Genomic DNA, 23,381 nt, shown 5'->3' with positions numbered 1-23,381 from the left:
AATCCTTGAATTGCGCGTGTGGAAGGACACACTCAAGAGAAGCTGCTTCGACTATGACCACACGTTTGCTGACTACCGGACTGCTAATCAGCTTGATGGAGTCGTTTGAAAACCCTAACACAATAATAATGAGATTTGACAGACAATATTGCTAAGGAATGTGTAGGAGAAGTTATTTGACCGAATTCAAATGTAGATATGAAGAAAGAAAAGTGGCTAAAAAGATAACTGGTCGTGGGCAGGAACCGAACCGACGACCTTCGAACAAAGTGTTCGATGCTCCAACACTGAGCTACCACGGCGGCTATTCCCCCAGCCACTTTATTGGGTATATAAGTTAATTTAAACATGGAAGTGTCAGTCAGCGCCACCAGTAGCCATGGTGGCGAGCGTGCCCCACTCTTTATATAGCCTGTTTGGCGTCACGTAGCACGTCAACTTATTACAAGCTTGCAGCTGACCAATAGTCCTTCGTATACAACCTGAAGACACCAAGTCTGCCAGTACGAGACCCTCGTTATTAAATAAGAGAAATAAGCTTTTACTTAAGGGCTCGTTTTTCCGTGTTTCGACACAATAATAATGGGATCTCACAGACAATAATTCCAAAGAAAGTATCGGGGAATTATTTGCCCAATTGTAGTCTAAATGTGAAGAAGGAATTGCGGGTGAAAAGATAACTTGCCGTGAACAGGAACCCAACCAGCGACCTTTGTGTAACGCGTTCGGTGCTTTACCTCTGATCTACCACGGCGGCTATCCCCCAGCCACTTTATTGGTTATATATGTGAATTCAAATAGTCGGAGTGTCAGTCGGCACCCTCATGACGGTGAGTGGGGCACACTTTTAATGAGCCTGTGTGGCGTCACGTAGCACGTGAGCTGGCAGCTGACCAATAGTCCCTCGTATAAAACTAAGGCGCCAAGTTTGTCAGTTCGAGGCCCTCGTTAATGAATAAGGGAAAAGAGTGTATACTTGAGGGCGCGTTTTTCTGTGTTTAGAGGCGCAATATAATGTGATCTAACAGACAATAAGGCCAAGGAAGATATAGGGGATTTTATTAGACCGAATAGGAATGTAAATATGAAGCAGATGAAGGGAAAGTTGGTGAATGGATAACTTGCCTTGGGGCGAACATATATATATATATATATATATATATATATATATATATAGGCTGTGCGCATTGCTAGCGCGTTGACGGTTGCCACCCAGCTGTCGGTGTCGTTCCGGACCCCGTCGAATTCCGGCAGTTCGTAGGTAGACGGCGATGGTGGGGCGGCACGTGAAAATGCGGATATCACTGAGGCAATGCCGTCGAGCGGGTCTCAGAGCTGCAGGAGGGTGCCCGAAAGCTGTCTGCGTTGCTCCAATGGGCTTGCCTCAAGATCGTGCGACGCAGCTACATCCAACACCTGGACAGAGAATCAGAAATGGTATGTGGCCATAGACCGTCTTCGGGAAGGTGCAGCGGCGTGGCACCAGTATGAAGGTTTGAAGCAGCAGTCATGGGCGGAGTGGCGCTTCAAGTTCATAGCTGCTTTCAGTCCGATTCCCTGTGCATGCTGCCCATGTAACTCGACCTTCTCTCTGGACGGAACTCAGGAAAAGCCTGACCTAGAGGATGCGAATCGAGCCCCTACCATCCTGTCATCTCTCGGTGACCAAGATGTAGGGAATAATCACGATTGTGTAACTCTGCCTTGCACAGGCATTTCTGCTGTCGCATTTAGAGCTCCTGAGGAGCACCGGCCCGATGGTGCAGCTGTGTCCGGCGGATCCCTGATGGCAAGCTTCGCGCAACGCTCCGCAAGAGGCCCCAACGCAGGTCGTCCGGTCGACTTAGAGGCACCGGCCCCCATCCTACTGGACATTCTACCACCTAATAAGACCGGTCTTTCCGCTGAGTCTAATAACATCCCATCTGACCAGACGGAAGAGGATATGCGTGCGACGCAGCTACATCCAATATGGCGTTAGTGGCACGCAATTCTGGCAACATTGTAGGAGCTCGGTCGGAGATTGACGCTGTAAGTTCATTAATCTTGACGCGGAGTAGTGCGATGGTACGCCGCAGGTTCGCGGCGCTGTCGTGTGTGAAGTCCGAAGAGTCGGTGATCGCGGTCTTCGAATGAGTAGCGGTTGCAGCAGTCACGCCGGTGAGGTTGACGAGCAGAGAAGCCTGGACGGCGTTCCATGGCAGCTCGTATGTTGAAAGAGTGCGGCAACGGGAATGTAGGCCATGGGAAGAGTGAGCAGGATTCCCAAAGGACAGGAGCCGGTGCGAATCCCAGCCGCGAAACGGTGGCAGGGTGTCCATAAGGTCAAGCCTACAACCCCAGGGGAGGCCTGGACGCCGTCCACGGGTGGTTTGAAGGGTAGCTGATGCAGCGGGTGAGACCCCATTGCCAAGGAAGCGTGAACGGCGTTCGTCGATGGAGAAGCCCGTGATGCCGACGAACCACGAAGACACGTACCGGTGGCTTCCGGTAGATGATTCGCTTGTCGAACTGCGCCATTGTAATGTACTAGACAGAGAACAACAGAACACCCGATCCTGGGCCAGCTGTTCTTATTCTGCCTTCTTCCTCGCTCGCCCAGCATGCGCGTCTGTGCCAGAGTGCCAGTTTTGAGCTTCGTCGTCACACTATATATATATATATATATATATATATATATATATATATATGTATATATATATGTATATATATATATATATATATAGAGAGAGAGAGAATAATTTTTTGTAATGAGCCAAACGTACTTGGGAAGAGAAGAAACACAATTTAGTGGTTGTCTTAGTTTTACAACAACGGTTACCAACCAGTCTTCGTCAGGGTTTGCGAACAAGTCCTTCACTTGTTCGCAAACCTTGACGATTACCTGTCCACCGGTTGAAACCGCTGGTAATAAATTTAGGACAACCACTTAGTTGTGCTTGTGTTGTGTTTGTCTCATATATATATATATATATATATATATATATATATATATATATATATATATATATATATATATATATATATGTACATATATATATATATATATATATACATATGTTGTAATGAATGAATGAATCTGAATAACGGATGCACTGCTGGCAATGAAGAAGACGACGATGATCGGGGGCTGCAGTAGTAGCTCGCGCACGCCACTCGCCAGTAGCCAGACCTCTGCCTGATAAAGCATATTTTGCCAAGCTGCGTCTGAACCTTTTTGGACGTACAATACCTCTATTTTAAGTGGTGGAGGAGCCGGGGTTCCCATCAACCTGGAACTTCGCAATCGGACGCTACCCTCACCGTTCACCATGACTGCTCCTGGCCCTTCTCAAGCTGCTTTACCAACGACAATCTACTGTACTGGCGTACCTCGGCAACGCGACCCACCAATTTTTCGCGGCAACGACGAACAAGACGTCGAGGACTGGCTCGTCGAGTACGAAATCATAAGTGCTTCCAACAAGTGGAACGCCTGCGACTAGCTCACAAACGTGCGCTTTCACCTCGCTGATGTGGCCAGCCTCTTGTTCAAGAACCATGAAGGCGAAATCACCAACTTGTCCGCCTTCAAGACCACCATCGCCGCGGTCTTGGGTCGTCCCGCAGTGCGCCGGCTTCGCGCGGAACAGCGTCTCCGTAGTCGAGTCCAGCGCAGAGATGAGACCTTTAAAAGTTACATTGAAGATGTCTTGTCTCTTTGCAAGCGCGTCGATGAATCTCTAACCGAACGCGACAAAATCAAGCACATCATCAAAGGAGTTGACGACGATACCTTCCAGATGCTCGTCGCTAGGAACCCACAGACCGTCACCGATGTGGTCCAGCTCTGTCAGCAGTACGACGAGTTGCGTAAGCAGCGTGTCTCGACGCGCAGGGCCACTGAAGATACGGCTGAAGTTTCCGCCCTCGTGCACGACGTCGCTGCTGATCACACCGTCTTACTGCCCCACATAAAACAATTCATTCGTGAAGAAGTTGCGCGTCAGATTTCTCTTGTGGCCGAAGCCTCCATGCCAGTGACCTCGTTAGACCCACGTTTACACCAGGTCATTGAGACACAGGTCACGCAGGCACTGCCTCCATCGCCACCCGTCCCTACGCCGTTGACCTACGCTGCCGTCGTTGCTAGACTCCCCGCCCCACCTGTTTCTGGCGCATACCGGGACACTGGGTCCTCCTACCCTACGACGCTGCCTACATACACGGCACCCCATCCCGTTTCGCCACATGCACTTTCTGTCGTTAACCCATGGCGCACCTTGGATAATTGACCCATCTGTTTCGCATGCGGTTTCGTGGGACATATAGCACGCTTCTGTCGCCGTCGAAACTTCCAGCCTCCAGACCATGGGAGTTCTGCAAATTACCAAGCTGCCCAGAATTCCCGGCGACCATCTTCTCCTATCACCGACCCATTGTCCCCACGACGCCCTGTCGATTCTCGCCGGTCATTACCACCCCGTCGCCGATCTGTCTCCCCGATGCTTTGGCGCACGAGCCCCGCTCGAGAGGAAAACTGACAGCCGCAGTTCCGGAGGCAAGAACTGCGTCGTCATCGAACTTTCTAAGACCTCCTCTTTGTCCGACCAACGAAATTGATGTGCTAGTAGAAGGTGTTGCTGTACGTGCACTTGTCGACACAGGCGCCGTCGTTCCTGTATTTAGTGAAAAACTGTGTCGCGATTTGAGAAAAGTTACAACGCCGCTTATGAATCTTGCTCTGCGTACAGCCACTTCCCATTTCATCGCGCCGACAGCTCAGTGCACAGCACGCGTTCTTATTCAAGATGTTTGGTACGCCGTCAACTTTGTTGTTCTCCAACGTTCATCTTACGACGTCATACTAGGAAAATTTGAATTGCTGCACAAACTTGAAGAAAAAAACAAGAGAGACAGGAAAGAGTGCACTCTTTCCTGTCTCTCTTGTTTTTTTCTTCAAGTTTGTGCAGCAATTCAATTTTTCAAGTATGAACCAACTAGTCTGCAAAAAAGTATTGCTTCATCATACTAGGATGGGATTTCCTTTCTACCCATCAGGCCCTCGTCGACTGCGCTTGTGCTGAACTCACGTTGACGAATCGGTGGCTTGATATCGACCACCAAAGTCCCTCGAAAGTGTTTGCCGCAGCTGACGTCCACATCGCGCTGTTGTCCGCCGTCCTATTGCCTGTGTTTTCTCCTGCTGCCACTAACTCGACGCTCCTGTTCCAACCAACTATAGCTAGTGTGCAACACTGAACCATCGTCCTCCCGTTTGCCGTCATCAACTTTTTCAATGGTTCGGCGGTACTTTATGCGTGCAACGTTTCTGCTTGCCCATACATCCTGCTACGCGGCGAGTGTCTGGGGAGCCTCGAGACATTAAATTGTATTTTCGAAGACCCGATCTATCCAGACAAGCCATTTTCACCGACTTCTGCCATTACACCCGCAGCTGACGCTAATAAACCTATGGATGTATTCCGCAAGTCCATTGTTTGCAACCTCACGCATGGGCAGCAGGAACAGCTGATTAAGCTCCTACAGCGTTTTCCGGCCTCGTTTGACCACAATCAGCCTTCCTTAGGTCGAGCGTCATCTGTAGTTCATCGTATAGATGAACAACAGCGGTCAAGAGACGCCATTACGGCCTCCTCACGTCGCCGCCTATTCTGCGACGCTACGACCCATCGGCACCCACAGAGATCCACACCGACGGTAGTGGTGTCGGGCTAGGCGCTATTCTTGCACAGAAGAAAGACGGCTTCCAAGAGTACGTCATTGCCTACCCAAAGCGAACTCTTAGCAAAGCCGAAATCAACTATTCCGTCACTGAAAAAGATTGCCTGGCCATTATTTGGGCGATAGACAAATTTCGACCTTACTTGTACGCACGCCCTTTTGACGTCGTGACTGACCACCACGCCCACTGCTGGTTGTCGTCACTGAAGGATCCAAGCAGTCGCCTTCGCCGATGGGCATTACGCCTCCAAGAATATAATATTCGCGTGGCCTATCGCTCCGGCCGGAAACATTCGGACGCAGATGCCCTATCCCGTTCGCCCCTACCCCCTGACCCGGACTGCTGCGAAAGGCTAACCTGTGATGCCACTGCCGTCACCATCACCGACATGCCATCTGAGTAACGCAAGGACCCGTGGGTTGCTTCGATTCTAGACATCCTGGCTGGGTGGATGGCTTCCCCCCTTCTCGCTCGTTGCGTCGGCAAGTCGAGCACTTCGCCACTCGCGACGACGTGCTGTACCGACGCAACTACGCACCCGGTGGACATCAGTGGCTACTCGTGATTCCACGTCATCTGCGATCCGAAATTTGTTCCACGTTTCATGACGACCCCCAATGTGGACACGCAGGTTTCCCGAAGACTTAATCTCGCATACGTCTCCGATATTACTGGCGTGGCATGTACCGTTTTATACGACAATACGTTCGGGCCTGCTCGACATGCCAGAGACGAAAAACTCCCCCTTATCACGCCAGCGGTACCTTGTTACCCTTACCACGCCCATGCCGACTATTCGACCGCGGCGGCATCGATATCTATGGTCCGCTTCCCAACACTGCTGACGGTAACCGCTGGATCATAGTTGCCATCGACCATCTCACGCGGTATGTCGAAACTTCATCCCTTCCCTCGTCTACAGCAAAAGACGTTGCGACTTTCGTACTTCACAACATCGTATTACGTCATGGAGCACCTCGGGAGTTACTAAGCGATCGTGGTCGCGTATTCTTGTCAGACGTCATCACAGCATTGCTGCGTGAGTGCCACGTCGTTCACCGCACTACAGGCGCCTATCATCCCCAGACCAATGGAATGACAGAGCGCTTCAACCGCATCCTTGGTGACTTGCTGTTTATGTATATCTCGTCAGACCACTCCAATTGGGACCGAGTGCTCCCGTTTATCACGTTCGCCTATAATACCGCCATTCAAAGCACTTCTGGGTTCTCTCCTTTTTTCCTCCTTTACGGACGCAAACCTTCTTGCACTATGGACACCATTCTTTCGTACAAACCTGACTCCTCAGAGTCCACGACGTTGTCTCAAGCCGCTACATACGCTTAAGAATGCCACCAACTGGCCAGATCATTCACAACCCAAGACCAAGGACGTCAAAAGTACCACCAAGACACATCAAGTAACACTACTTCCTACAATCCAGGTTCACTCATCTGGCCTCATGTCCCTTCTGCTACACCTGGCCTTTCTACCAAGTTGGTCCCCAAGTATCACGGCCCATATCGTGTGCTACAAAAAACGTCACCAGTGAATTACCTCATTGAGCCACTGGAACCATCTTCTGACCAACGTCGTCGTGGCCAGGAAATTGTCCACGTCTCGAGACTTAAGCCCTGCTACGACCCTCCCGTGTTTACTTGTCTATAGGTCGCCAGGATGGCTCCTTGTTTCGTGGGGAGTAATTGTATTGAATTAATGAATCTGAATAACGGACGCTCTGCTGGCAATGAAGAAGACGACGATGATCGGGGGCTGCAGTAGTAGCTCGCGCACGCCGCTCGCCATTAGCCAGACCTGCCTGATAAAGCATATTTTGCCAAGCTGCGTCTGAAGCTTTTTGGACGTACAATACCTCTATTTTAATATATATATATATATATATATATATATATATATATATATATATATATATATATATATATATATATATGTGTGTGTGTGTGTGTGTGTGTGTGTGTGTGCGTGTGCGTGCGTGCGTGCGTGCTGTTCCTACTATGTTGATAGTGCAGGAAAGCATGTTGTGTGAGTAGCTAACACTATAGACAGTAAAAATGAAGAGCTGTACTTTCACCGAAGGCGACCAGTAGACCTTTACTGTACGGTGGTCACCTCAGCTGACCACCTCATATTTTTATGAACTAAAATTGCTAACGTTTTGGTTCTCGCATGAAAATAATTTTTTTGCACAATGTTTTGCCGTTTTTCTGAATAGAACACTGTATCCCGCCACAAAAGGAGTACTGTGCATGAAAGAGCTCACAAAAAGGCTGTTTTGAAACACGTTCACTGCGGAAATTCGCCCAATATCTATCCACATGGAGCTTAAGTTTTGCGTCTTTGATACTGCTTACCAACAACGCCTCAATTTATATTCATATTTATATCCATTTCAGAGAATTACAAATAACAAAAGGTGCATTCGTCCTGTACAGAAGAAGACACAAAGGCAGGAATACCTGACTGAGCGTCACACCCTTTCTTAAGACCCACATAATTGAGTATTGAAATTCATGTTGTAATTTAGTCTTGTTTGAGGAACTTGTGGCAAAGTAATTAGTAATTGTAAGAAATTGTAATTAGTTTGGGATGCAATACTACCATCTGTAGTAACCTGAGCGAAAATCATTTTTTCATGCAGTGACTATCACAAGGCACCTTCTTGAATGATTGATATGTGGGGTTTAACGCCCAAAACCACCATATGATTATGGGAGACGCTGTAGTAGAGGGCTCCGGAAATTTTGACCACCTGGGGTTCTTTAACGTGCACCGAAATCTGAGCACACGGGCCTGCAGCATTTTCGCCTCTATAAAAATGCAGCCGCCGCCGCTTGGATTCAATCCCGCGACCTGCGGGTCAGCAGCCGAGTACTTCAGCCACTAGATTATCGCGGTGGGGCAAGGCGCCTTCTTGCATTAGGTAGCTGCATAAACAAGTCTTCACCTATTAGAAGAAATCACTTTCTCGAAATTTATGTCTCGCACGAAGCAAAACCGAAACACATAGGTAGCGTTTGTCAAGTGTTGCATTAGGAAGCGCGGTGATGATCTGCGTAGTAGACTTCCGTTATGCACAGTAAGCTTTATCATGCCATTCTTAAACATAGCTGTGGAGCATTTCACCAAGATTAGCAATGCAACTGGGTCGTAATGTTTCACGCAGGGAGTGAACGTAGACTGGGACTATCCGGGTGAACCATGCTACCCCGGAACGGGCAGCGGCGCCTTCGTTGAGTTGATCAATGACCTAAAGAGACAGTCCATTGAGGTCATCATAAGCGTTCCACCAGTGAAGTCACGGCTACATGTCTACAGCCTGGACAAGGTCATTGGTTTGGTCGACTTTATCATCATCAAAACACACATGCACACTGCGAACCCATCGATGCGTGACGTCGTCAGATGCAGCGGGGATCACAGCGACGCGGCTGACGTCTTCAACGCGGCGCTCAGCAGCCTTCCCAAGACGGGCGACGATTGGCGTCTAGGATACAGCATTTCGGTGCGCCGGCCACGATGAAAGCGGCATAGGTTTAATCTAGTCGCGGTCCTAAGGGGAACGCACGTCTAATCGGTAATCATGGCGTTCGACATTGCTGCTTCGACTATCACTGGTCATCTTTTCCTTTAATATGAACAAATGTGTACATTTGTTTTCTTTCTGTTGGTTACTTTATTTGTAAAGTGAAGTTCCCAATGCCAGCCCTTATGTAGTACCAACATTAAGGTTCTTTAAGGAAAATAACCGGACTTACTGACTACTCAACCACCCAAGTGTTTATTAGATCTGTCCTTAGATGTAAGCTAGAGGGCGTTAGGGGGCTTCCAACGCCATAATCTAGGCATCGAAGGGGGGGGGGGGGGCTACGCAAAATCTGCGCCGCGCCTTCATTCTGTTAGACCTGTGCAGTCATTCCTGGAAGCGCAAAGTTGTATCCATGAACGTTTTTATAAGAATAATGGCCCGGGAAGACTCATGGTCTTGCCTTCAAAGAGCTGTTCTCTTTCCGCCGTTATTGTAGGAAATCTGGAAACCAAAGGCAGGTAATTGGAAACCAAAGGCAGGTAATTGTAAAAAGCACACCGTCGCTTGATTTTCACTGTAGTTTTCATTGAGAAGACTGATCTTAGGTGACGACCAATAAGAAAGGGAAACTCACTAAGATAAAACTTGTCCCGCCCCCCTCTCCTTCTAGAGAGAACCCTGACAACAATGGGCACTGTCCATACTATGGCTACAAGTTGGCCCTTCCGATTATCACTGAGTAAGTCAGTCAAACGCTCTCCTCGGTATATCTACGCATGTGAGTAGGTGGTCTTTCAACCTAATGATGCAGGAGAGTTTTCAGATCGCCTCGCGAATTTGGCCGCGTGATCTTGAATGCCACAAATGACAATGTCGTCTCAACGGGCATTTCCGCTAACAATGTATAGCCATTAGTTTCCACTTCGATATGTTCCTATGCGCAACACTGTACATTATTAGGTTCACCGGAACTCGCTCTTTTATACGCTGTACTGACGTCTTCCACATCTAGGTAGAATGCGGGAAGCTTTCGCGCTTGACCGCACAACTCTGCTCGGCGTCGTCATGTCTGCTTTAATCAAGGTCTCGGAATCACTTTCATGCTGGTTGCTCAGACCCACCAGAAAGGTACAGGGCGCGAATCTCATTAAATAGGTAGTAAAGCTTATGTTGTTTTTCTCAAAGTGATAACAATTACAAAATCGTTTTGTAGAAATTCTGCTACCCGTGGTTGACGTCGTTCACCGTCGGCCAACATACGGCGCTTTCCTTAAGCGGAATATCGCAACGGAAGCCAATAATGAAGACTCAAGCCCCGGCCTTCTTTGTGTAACCACGCGTTCGAACATATAGACACTCGAGTACGTGAAACTGCTTAGAAAAAATTGCCGAAGCCTTCACTCAGTTGCGCAAGCGTTGAAACAGCAATACTGTACGATTTTGAACACTAATATGGTTGCTTCTATGGTTTGTTTCTAGGCCTTTGCTAGGTGATGCATGTTGTTTCTAAGTCGCCTTCAGGTCGCTGCTAGACTTTAAATGACTGATACTAGGTTGTCTTCTCCTTATTTCTCCTTACAAATAAATTGAAATTAAACCAGAGGCAGACACACCCACTACACGGGCGTGCCATCATTTGCCGAGGTCTCGCATTACTTCAGGGTCTCACTACACCCTAAAAAATAATAAAAATATCGATTCAAGAAGCTACACTTGCCACAAGCATGATATAGGGCTTAGTACGACACACTAGTGTCCTTTTCACCATCTGTAATTCGTTAACGAGCACTTAAGTCTGTATACACACGGGTGGTTTGCATTTGGACCCCAGCAGAATGCTGCCGCCTTTGTCGGGAATCCTACCGGTGTCCTCGGGCTTCGCAACGGGGCCTGTTACTTGCTGATCGACCATGGCGGGTCAGTGAGGATACAAGAGGAATCATTAACAAGTTGTAAAGTGAGCCCACCATTAAAGGGGAAGTAGCAGATGGAATTGAAAATTGTGAAAAGCTCAATGCTACTTCTTGTCCAGTAATGATCATGGTGGCATAATTCAGCTATAGTATAGTCTCCCAATGTGTCTCTAGAGTGTGACCACAATAGTTTTGTTGATGCTATACAATGGAGCCACGCACGCACAGAAGGCACACTAACTCGAAAAATAAGAGACCGGTGTGACCACGGACCAAGGTGGTTTGAAATAAAATATTTAAAAAAATCTCCTTGGACTGGGCTGTTCTCGCAGGTGGCTCCGGAGACGTTCGTAGCACCAGCCGCTCAGCTGGGGGCTCCCGTCCTGGGCACGGCGCCGTGGGACAACCAGACCCGTCAACCCGGCCGGACGAGCTATGCGTCTGTTTGCCAGGAGAAGCCAGTGATGAGAACGAAATCGCACCCGCTGTGCCTCATGGTCGCCCGTCAAATGGACAACCAGAACGTGCTCGTAGGCGACATTCGTGAAAGCGTGGGACATTGGCACTGTTGGCATACATACATACATACATACATACATACATACATACATACATACATACATACATACATACATACATACATACATACATACATACATACATACATACATACATACATACATGCATAAATACATACGTGCATACATACATACCTACATACATACATACATACATACATACGTGCATACATACATACGTACATACGTGCATACGTACATACATACGTATATACATACATACATACGTACATACATACATACCTGCATACATACATACATACATACATACATACATACATACATACATACATACATACATACATACATACATACATACATACATACGTACATACATACATACGTACATACGTGCATACATACATACGTACATACGTACATACATACATACATACGTACATACATACATACGTACATACATACATACATACATACGTGCATACATACGTGCATACATACATACATACATACATACATACGTACATACATACATACGTACATACATACATACATACGTACATACATACATACGTACATACATATATACGTACATACGTGCATACATACATACGTACATACATACGTACATACATACATACATACATACATACGTACATACATACATACGTGCATACATACATACATACATACGTACATACATACATACATACATGCATACATGCATGCATACATACATGCATACATACATACATACATACATACATACATACATACATACATACATACATACATGCATACATACGTACATACATACATACATACATGCATACATGCATACATACATACATACATACATACATACATACATACATACATACATACATACATACATACATACATACATACATACATACACACGTACAACTTCAGTGGCTTCATTGCCGTAACGTCGCGATCAGTGGTAAAACAGCAGTGCTAGCGACAACATATTTCCATTTTACTGCTTCACATGCTTCCATAGTAGTTTTGCCACTAAATGACTACAGGAAAACCCAGCATTCTTATCGAGATTTACGGATCTACAGTCGCAACACATGTAACGTACAACAGCTACTCCATATAGGCATGGAGGCGTGCACAATCCACAAAGAATTTAGGTTGTTCTTGAACTTTCGCTGAGTGTGTCATTGCTTGCGTGTGTCCAACAAGAGTCATTGTGCCAAAGACTAAGCATGCTTAACACAGAGTTTCTGCAGTCCGTTAGTCGGCCACACGGTCGGTTGGTGAGTTAGCTGGTTTATTTGGTTGGTTAGTTGGTTTGTTGGTCTGTTTATTTGCTACTTAATTGGCTGCTAGTCAGTCTATCTAGCGAGTGTTTCATCAACAATGTCAAAACTTTGCCTGTAGCCCTTTCACCTAGAGTATGCCCGCAAGTGAAACTGTTCGCACAGTTTCAAACATTGTGACATTTTAGAGGTGACACTCCTTAAGCTCAGGACTGTTCCACTGGCGGCGTTGCGAGCGCAGCAGCCGAGATGATGATGACGCAGAAGACGAAGAAGAAGAGGATGATGAACACTGACTGCTGGCTTGGGCACTACATGACATCTCGATATCTATGATACATTTATTATGGATGGTAGCAACACACAACTACCAGAGGAACGTGCGCAGGCTTGTCTTTGCCGACTTCAGGTTAGATGCGATAACGCAAAGCAGTAATAATGAAGGCAAAGCGAAATTCACAACTCAACACATCATACCAGTTATGACCAATAAACTTTGTAGATAACTGTATACCACTTTGTCACTCATTTGCACGAGAGAGTGGTCAGAGTCACGGGTGATTTACAGTAACACCAAAGGATCCCACTGCTTCGCCCACTCGTCATCATTGACTTCGTGGATATGACATGCTTTTTTCTCTTGTTAGGTGAATGCCTTGCTCTTGATGGAAACCCTGCAATGTCGTTTGTCCAGGTTGCAACTTTCTCCGACGAGCGGGCACTCATGGAACGCATGAACCTGACGTACTCGAGCAACATGTCCTTGGCACCTGTGGCGGTGTACGACATCGACCTGGACGACTTTGCCGGCGAATGCGGGAACGGCCTGTCGCCGCTCATTCGAGCCGTGGCCACAGGTCCCGGCTGACTTTTTTGGTGACGTCATCAAACGAGCCCCAGATGACACGTTCGACGCCGTGCGAATAACTGTTGACGAACTTCATGACAGTACTATATGCTCTTTATTGTGTTGCGGCGCTCAGGAATTTGTGCGCGAATATTGTTGTTTTCTTAGAAAGAAACAGAATTTAAGTGCTCGACATAATAGAGCTGATTTCTCGAACTTTAAAGCCTGATGTTGCATTAGCACTATGGGGGACATTTCTCACCGTAATGTGGACGCGAAATAGCATGCCTGTTTTAGGTTTTAATTTGCGAATGATAAACGCTTCTATCGCTAAATTAAAAGGATGTGTGAACGACACTGGATAATTTTAACAACGTCGTCAGAACGCACGAGATTGCTGATCCGGATCATTTTGTCTGACAAAATCACTATATTAATCACTAACAACCGTAAAGCAGTCTAAGTTTTAGCCAAAAACAATGTACAAAAACAGTGTAAAAAACAATGTAAGGAGGATAAGTAAATTTGTCTGCTGGAGCATTATTGACGATGTGGACTGTATAAAAATAGTCGCGCAGGTCTTGCGGCAAGAAGGTTTGCAAAAATACGAGAGCACTGTCGTTGTCGAAGAATCGTACGTAAGATTGCTAACTGTTGCCGGAACTAGGGTGAACTTGCACGAAATTTCACAAAAGTGTGTCCAGAGTGCATAAAGTGAAAAAAAATGATGTGGTCTTCACGTTGTATTGACACCTTTTCATTGTGCTTTCTTATACCTGTCCATTCATCAGTCTTACGAAGATGGAGAATAGCTCTTTCATACTGCCTCGATAATCTCTACTAACTAAATGTAGTGACCCTCGGCCCGTTAAAGCGGTGTCCCCAATGTTATATGCAGTAACGTTCCTCCTACGTCAAAATCACAATGACTAATGCCTGGCTAGCGTGGCGAGTAACACAATTAGATCTGGAGAGAGCATCGATTCTCAATGGGTATGCAGCACTGGTAATCACAATAAATAGGCCCGCTGAGCCTAATGTTAAAAGAGATGACAGCAAAATAAGGCAAACTTGTGGTGATCAAAACCTCGTGATGGGGAGGGACGTAACTCGTACGTTTCACTCGGCCAGCGAGACGGCGTTCTTTAAAAGATACGGACACGAAGTAGTTCTCACAGGGTGACTGCATATTGGACTCGTTGTCCTTTTCTCTGAGAATCACACAGCGTAGCCGCGTTATATAGGCTTCTCTGGGACTGCAGGCCTCGAGATGTGCTTTCAAAATTTACACGATCACATGAAAATAAGACCTGTCCCGTGCAGCAAAGCATCCTCTGGAACGTAGATGTTCAACGTAAGTAGGCGGAGCTTTGAGAGCGCCACAGTTGTAAAGTTTGCTGCAGCTGTCGCCAACTGGAGGGATTACAAGATAAAAAGAAATCTGCCGATTTCAGTACATAGAAAGTGGCAAGGAGAGTATAGAAATTGTGGCAAGGAGAGCACGAAGCCGTTGGTGGCTCGATAGAACGGATGGACAGATAGGACAAAATAGCTTTTCATTTGTTCGCATTTCACGTCCAAATTCATGGGGCCACGCTATTAAAAAGAAGTCTCGGCCCAACGCAAAAAGTTTTTGTTCAGTTTATTTACGGCAAAAAATGCTTCAAAATGGTTCGTGAAGGTATTTATTTGTAGGTAAAAAATGAAGTTACGGTAATGATAACGTGGTATTTGCGGTATAGTTACTTGCGCACCTGTAAAGAACATTAAGTCAGTGAGAGTGAGCAACTGAGTGAAAGAGTGAGTGAGGGAGTGAGTAAGTGAGTGAACTTCTTGGAGGCCTCGAGAGTAAAAAAGCGATGCTGAGAGCCCCCCCCCCCCCTCCCCAAATTCCTGCGGCTCCACCCAGGTCGGGGCAGGCAGACAGAGTCCTTCGGCGACGGCCCGGTCCCTCTTGACATCCTTGAGCTGTGCGATGGGCTCTGTGCTTCGAAGCCCGAGTCCTAGGAGGACTGTACAGAAATGTTTGTGTCCATGTTGGCAGGAAGCAACCAGAGCATGTGGTCAAAGTGGTTATAATTGTGTCACAGTTTGGGCTTAGAGTAGAGAACTCTGGACTGATCCTGCTTAGTGTCCTTGGTGGTATGTATGTATGGGTCTGCTACTCTGTGTATGTGATTGTTTATACTTACTTGACGTTTGTGTGAGGAGAAAAAATTCGACATTCTAACCTATGATGAGAGGCGTGTTCGTGGTATGACAGGAGGGGAGTATCGTAGTCGAGGTTCCTGCAGGCTGCATCCAAGGAACAGAAATGAAACTCCATTTTCTCGTTCTTCAAAACAGCACAAGTGATTGTACCACAAATTATTATCAAGTGCCGGAAGGAAACTTTTATAAGTCCAAGCATCCATTTTCGGAGAAGTGATTATCGGAATTTATGAGCAGTCTCAGTGTGTGTGCCAAGGCAGTGAGACCATATTTCATCGGGCTGGTGTGTTTGCAAACTTGCATCGCATGGTTTTAAAAATAAATTTTACGCATCAGAGCTTTCACCTGAAAGCACGCAGAAGTCACGCTGCGGACTTCACACGTTTGGCCTACATTTTTTTATAATGCACTATCTACGCACCAGGCGGTGGTACGTAAGCCTGAATTTGATGCACTGCATAATATAACATTTCTTGAAGTCAGTATTTGAACCAGTGAGGACAAGGACGTAGAGAAAAACCCATTTAGCTGTTCAATTATTTTCCCCTTCCCTGAATTAAGGTTTGTTGTTCTTCACAATTTCAGTACATAAATTAGGTGGCTTGAACTGCTCACAATTAGATTCTCACGCTCGTCCCTAGTCATGTTACCCTGACAAATCTACAACGTCAATGTTGCTATAAGATGGCAGGTTCTTTTTTCTACTTTGTGTGACAAATACATTTGTGTGGTATGAAAACAATTACCGATATAGATTACTTGATCCTTCTGTTTAGGTCGTTTTCCGGTGACCATCTGAATAATTTATCCAGCGACTGAGGACGCCGGTATTAGCACTCCTGTCGGAATGAAAACAGTGCCTTCTACATGTGTTTTATATTTAGTGGCAGCATTATTTAGCCTTCGCTAATAGAAACGAAACCACGCCTATTTTTCGCGTGCCCCCGTAAAGGCAAATCACGTTCTCCATCCGGAAACGAGAACTTTACCGGATACACAATATGAGTGGTTAATATTGTCCAACACTTCGCCTATCCCCTTCTGAGGTGCGCGTTAGACTGCCGGCCCTCCTTCAGTGACGTCACACTGACGCAGTCAAACGGGACCGGTGGCGATGGCTCGTATCAGCGGGGACATTCCCCTGCCACACTTTCCGTAAAAGTCGTCAAGGACAATGTCGAAAACTGCCACGGTGGCCACGGCCATGTTGTCTGAGTACGTCAAGTTCATACGCTCCTTGAGTGCCCGCTCGTCTGCGAACGTTGCCACCTGGACGAACGTCATTGGAGCATTTTATCTCAGAGGTGTATGCAAATATGTCCTAATGAATGGATGTCTGCGACAACACGCTTCGAAAAGTCTACGTGGTGCATCGCACCACTGAGGCAACAGACTCATTACCGTATGTTCAAAACACACACACGCACGCACACACACACACACACGCACACGTTCACACACACACACACACACACACACACACACACACACACACACACACACACACATACCTAAAATTCTAACTTAGGCGATGCGTGTTCGGAAATCTTCATATTGTTATGTGAAACATTGCCTTAGCATTTGATATATACATTTCCTTAAATATATACCTTTAACAATGGCATCTAAAACTATGAATTCTTCGTACGTTTGCAATGTTAGTGTTTTTTAATGAACAAAGGACCATCATCATAGGAATTGGTCATCACATTTACGTAAACCCACCATGCTAGCCTTGATAATTAATTTTAGTGATAATTCATGGTGCGTAGCGTGGGTTCGTCCTTATCAAGCCCACTTTTTAAATGCGCGTATGCTGGTTACGCGAAGTGATAAAACGAACGCTGAGATTTTCGGTCGCTCAGACTGACTACGTTTCGCGTATGTGCATTTACGATGAGAATTGGTTTGAAGAGAATGCAAGTGAGTATAACCCACGGACAAGTTTTTGCATCAGAGAACATGTGTGACCACGCGGCTTTGTGCACCAAGTTAACTGCATGTTCCTCGAGCTGAATCATTGTGGAAAGGTGAGCCACATTTGTCATCTCAATAAATGTGGGCCACCACTGTACGTGCGACGCATGTTTACAGTTCGGCACAGGGCTAAAAGACACAGTGAGCAGAGAGCGCATAATAAAAGCCACACTAGCAAACAATTTTTAGAGGCCAGTCAATAAAAGAAATCATATATTCAATCGTGCATATGTTTACACCCGGAGAATACTTCTTCACGTTCTCGAGGCATTTCTTAACGATAATCGATTTTGAAACTAAACTGCGTTTCTAAATAGTGGACAGGACCGTGTGTGCACGTGTTTATGTATGTATGTATGTATGTATGTATGTATGTATGTATGTATGTATGTATGTATGTATGTATGTATGTATGCATGTATTTACGCATGTATGCATGCATGCATATATACATACATACATACATGCATGTATGTATGTATGTATGTATGTATGTATGTATGTATGTATGTATGTATGTATGTATGTATGTATGTATGTATGTATGTATGTATGTATGTATGTATGTATGTATGTGCGCACGCGCAATTACAGCGCTCTTGAGGGCCACTTACTTGAAGAGTGTGGATGGCTATTTGCCGGGCGACCATGAGGCATAGTGGGTGCTTGGGCGTTCTAATCACTGGTTTCTCTTGGCACACCGATGCATAGCTGGTCCGGCCGGGCTGACGCGTATGCCTGTCCCACTGCGACGTACCCAGGACGGGAGCTCCCAGTTGAGCGACCGGGGCTAAGAACGTCTCGGGTGCCACCTGCAGACAAGGCCCTATGACACTGCTGGTTCATTGTCTTCTGCGCGAGCTCATTGCTCTCTGTGTGCATTGTATACCATCAACAAAAAGATGCTGGTTACAGGCAAGAATGGGGGTGAATATGGCGAAAGACGCCACCGTAACTATTATCGGATAAATGAAAGATTTCGTTTTAACGTATTTGTCACTCCATTACGCCCTCTCACCTTGAACAAATTGGTCAGATACCTTTAGAACACCTTAACAATAATGAGAAATAACGAAAAATAGCGTCGAGAGATGTATAGGGGATGTTAATAGAAGTAATTGTAATGTGATTGCGAAGAAAGAGAAGTGGACTAAAGCGTACCTTGCCACCAACAGTATTCGAGCCTGCGACTTTCGAATAACGCGTTCGACTGTCTACAACTTAGCTATGGTGGTGGTGGTCCCCCTGTACACTTTGTAAGGCGTATATTTACACCTAAACATGGAAACGTCAGTGAGCGCCGCCTGTTGCTATCGCAGTGAGTTTGGAACACTCCTTTGTGCTTGTTGCCATCACGTAGGCCATGAGAAGTTTAACGTATATAAATGAATACGCCATGTGATGAGATCAAGGTGTGTATGGTTATATAAAGGTCATGACAAATCCTATAAATTTGGCAAGCAGCGACGCTAACGCATCAAGATATTTGCAGCCCTTGTGTCGACAACGCTTCACTCGTACCTGAAAGCTGATTTTCGTTGTGTTTGGTGAAGCATCGCAGTCCCGGTGTTCGAAGAGATAAAATAATTGATTTCACGTGATAGCCAGTGGTGGCCAGTTGTTTACCACGGCAGCATATGCGTCTGCGAGATGGCAGAGTCACTTCCAAAACATTTAGAACCAGCCAGACTTAAATGGATGTCTGAGAACGTCTCAGATTCATTATACCAAACAAGTACGTCCCTAGAGAACTCTATCGTGCATTATTTAGGTGACCGACCAATCGACCCACATGTAGCCATTGTATGGAATAGGGCTGTGAAGCATGCGGCCCCGCAAAACCTATCGATTGTGGCCCCCCGGACCACGCACGGCTTATTCTTCTCTCGTATTGCAATGAAATTGCATTTCATATAGGGCTATATCAGGCGTCCGTCGGGATCCGTCCACTGCCCTCTCCCATAGCAACAGCTGCGTGCGCGTGCGTCCCTAGCTACCGGAGCCCTCACCATGTCACGCTTCGGCGTAGGCAGCTGTCAGCAATAGCTGTGGGCGCGCGCGCTTATCCTCGCCTCTAGGAACCGGAGCACCCACCTTATTGACTTGAACGGGACTGCCTGGCCATGACACAAATAATGTGGAAATGCCGTCACGTACATCGTCTAACTGAATTCCTCGAATCGCGTGTTGTACATACTCGTATACCATACCTTAAGCCATGGTATGCGCGAATGCGCATATACAGGAACGGCTTGAACGGATTTCGGATCGACGTGCGAGAGCGTTAATTAAAACTGAGATCAGTGGCATTGAGCCAATAAATGGAAATAATAACAATCAGGGTAGCAGCTGAAATTGAACCCGCGCATTCTGCGTGGAAACTAAGTATTCCACTACAGACCCACGCCTGGTTTCGAAACTGACTGGGAAGAATACCCTATATATGCAGGCTTAATGTTGTTGCAACGTCACTTGTGGTTACAGTTCTGGCCACCTTATTGTATCAACATCACATATGTACTCCAATAATGCAGGTGTGACGTCTGGTTTACGCGAATTGCGTACTTAACCACCACCCAATGAAACACAAGCGGAGGCTTACATTCTGGAAAGTCCAAGCGCTGCATATCAGCTGACCACTTATGGTGTTGGTAATACCCATGTTGATGTTGGCATGTTTACTGAACTATAAACGACGGCCTATACAAAGCACATGCGTCTATTTGACGTAGATTTGTGCGCAAAACAGTCGTACATATTGTTACGGGAGAACATGCTGTTATTGCGCCTAATAGCAATATGATAAGCACCATTTCATAACGTTTCGCCTAATAAGAACATTAAACCTCAGGTCCGCATGCTTCGCATAACATCGATTCCCATAGTACGAGGTATCAGGCGAGATTTTTTATTTATTTTTTTAAATGGTAACGTTAGCTGACGATTTCTAGAAACAGTGAGCCACATTTCGTGTCCAGACCCTTCAGGGACTAAATTGCGCCTGTGTGGCCTACTGACTGATAAAGTTTAAGACAAGGGCGCGTAGCCACTGATTGTCGGATAAGTGATGTTGGGCATGGTGATGATTACTGACTTGATGCGTGCTCTGACTTAGGCTGCAGGTTAATTAGCTTGTATAATAAATAAACATGCGCAGCTCCGGTCGCCGTTCACGCACCGAAAGACTGTATCCTAGACGAGACTTGCGGTCAAACGTGGAGAGCATGGTGAGTGCCTCGTTGAAGATGTCAGCCGCGACGCTTTAGTAGCCGCTGCACCTGACCATGTGGAACAGTGATCGGGGCTCCGCGTGCATGTGGGTCTTGATGATAATATATTCGACCATATCGGCGACCCGGTCCAAGCTGTAGTTACTCAGCCGTGATTTCACTGGTGGCACAGTAATCATGACGAGAATCCTCTCGTTCTTTAATGCCCGCACCAGGTTATAGAAAAGGTTCTGGGTGTCCCTGGCCCGGTTGCACGAGTCTCCCGGATAGTCCCAGTCCACATTTACTCCCTGCGTTAAAAAATCCCGAATAAGGTTTCTGTTAAGGGGCACAAAAAGGCAAGAACATCAGTGAAGCGCTGTTGTGGTAAAGTTCGGCCAATTGTGCCTAATACCACTGCATATAATATCAGCAATATCCACGATGTTTACGATACTCCGTGAGGCTACATTTTAGTGCAGCGACATTGGTGTTTTGATTTCGCTCCTGCGAGGCGAACAGCTTGGCATAAGCACATATGCGCAACTTTGTAGCGGTGATCGAGCGATTACGCGCGTCCTCATTCCACGAAGAGGCCTTGTACTTTCGAAAAAAATAGGATGCTAAGTGATTTTTAAGCATATGAAAGTGAAACGTGACTGTGTAAATTTTGCGATGACATATCCGTGACACAAGTACGTCAGTGGAGCCATGGATGACGCCAGCACAAATAAATCAATCGGTTCATATCACCGTGACGCGTGACTGGAAGACAGTGTCATATAGATGGCGTCTTTATAACATGATTTTTCTCATACCACGCGTTGACGCCAAGAGTAACCTTCCGTTCTTCAGGAAGCGTTTGAGTATTTCACCTTGATAACAAAACAGACCATAGTCGCAGAACTCCTTTCAAGGGACAATGTGAAAAATGGGAAGGGCAAATAGCCTTAGCAGCAGTGTTCCACTGTCATTCAGTGAAGCTATAGCTTCAGGTTAATACTCAGGATTCTTTCTCTCTCCTTTGTGGTTCAAAGGTTCGAGCTGCGAATCGAAGGTCAACGAACTCGCTAAAACGCTTACCTTCTATGGTGTCGAGATGTCCATAACCGTGGCCCCCATATTTGCTGCGAAGTAGCCCGGGTTGTTGCCAGCGGCCGCGGACAATTTGGCGCTGTCTTCGTGCGCTCCTCCCACCGCAGCGTACACGTGCACAGGGTTTCCACGGTGCAACAGCTGGCCTGCGTTCTTCATGGCTTTCAAGGCACGGATATAGCCAGCCGCCGTCGGGTATTTTCACACGACCTCGCCATTGGCGCGCACGCCATACCCGTACACGACAATGCCAGAACAGTAGAACATCGGCTGAAGGGTGGGCAGGTACGTGTCCTGAAGCCGCCAGTATCTGCGAACGTCCGCGTGACCGTCAGTTTGGGTCATTAGTGAAGCCTCCTGATCCTTCCACTTAAATGAAATGAAGAAAAAGAAACATGATTGATCCCTGTGTCATAGGAATGAGTACAAGACAAAAGTGGAACGTGTCTCTATACAGATAGGTGGGTGTTTGTTGTGTAGTGTTTCACTACAAGTCCAATGCGAAGAATACCTAACGATTTGCAATGTCACGCTAAGACCGACAGTAGTTCGAAATTTAGAGCGACCCTCTCAGGCATAAAGGACGCATGAAAGCAAACGAGAGAGAGCGAACTAACAACTGTCATTGTTTGACACTTAAAGCCCGCTGCTCAGAGAGAAGATCGCGGTCTACACAAGACGAACGTGAACAAATTAATGGCACAGTTGTTGCTTCTTTGCGTGTGTGAGCAGCGCGCTGCTTTCGCAAACGTGGCCGCTGTAGCGAGTAAATGAACATTCGTGTACTCTAACATCAACGCATACTTGCGGTGAAGGAACAACACGTACAACCCACCTCAATCACAGTTTACCCGCACGTGCATCGCAACACGTAGGGCGACGACTTTGAAAGCGCGCTCTCCGTGCCGTCTTGCTTGTGATAACTAGAACAAATACATCCGAGGTTCGCGCACCGAAAGCGCAAAACGATGTATATAATAGCTGAACATGTTCTCGGTGACCGAGTCGTTTCGCACCATGAGAGACGAGTGA

General features: G+C 46.5%; 1 protein-coding gene across 1 annotated transcript; it reads left to right on the top strand.

Annotated features, from left to right (window-relative positions):
- Positions 1–1,971: 1,971 nt before the first annotated feature.
- Positions 1,972–13,878, top strand: LOC142774270 (chitotriosidase-1-like). The gene is made up of 4 exons (XM_075874663.1): positions 1,972–2,031; positions 8,910–9,248; positions 11,518–11,715; positions 13,705–13,878. The coding sequence occupies exons 1-4, from the start codon at positions 1,972–1,974 to the stop codon at positions 13,876–13,878; spliced, it is 771 nt and encodes a 256-aa protein (XP_075730778.1).
- The last annotated feature ends 9,503 nt before the right edge of the window (positions 13,879–23,381 follow it).

This window comes from Rhipicephalus microplus, chromosome 10, assembly GCF_043290135.1.
Source record: "Rhipicephalus microplus isolate Deutch F79 chromosome 10, USDA_Rmic, whole genome shotgun sequence".
NCBI lineage: Eukaryota > Metazoa > Arthropoda > Arachnida > Ixodida > Ixodidae > Rhipicephalus > Rhipicephalus microplus.
This window is presented reverse-complemented; position numbering and strand designations above follow the sequence as displayed.

Bases quoted from the DNA above. Each gene is read 5' to 3' on its own strand.
- LOC142774270 (XM_075874663.1), top strand. From the start codon at position 1,972: ATGGCGTTAGTGGCACGCAATTCTGGCAACATTGTAGGAGCTCGGTCG. The intron at 9,249-11,517 runs GTGCGCCGGCCA...CTGTTCTCGCAG, and splicing joins GTCTAGGATACAGCATTTCG to GTGGCTCCGGAGACGTTCGT. The intron at 11,716-13,704 runs GTAGGCGACATT...TCGTTTGTCCAG, and splicing joins TGGACAACCAGAACGTGCTC to GTTGCAACTTTCTCCGACGA.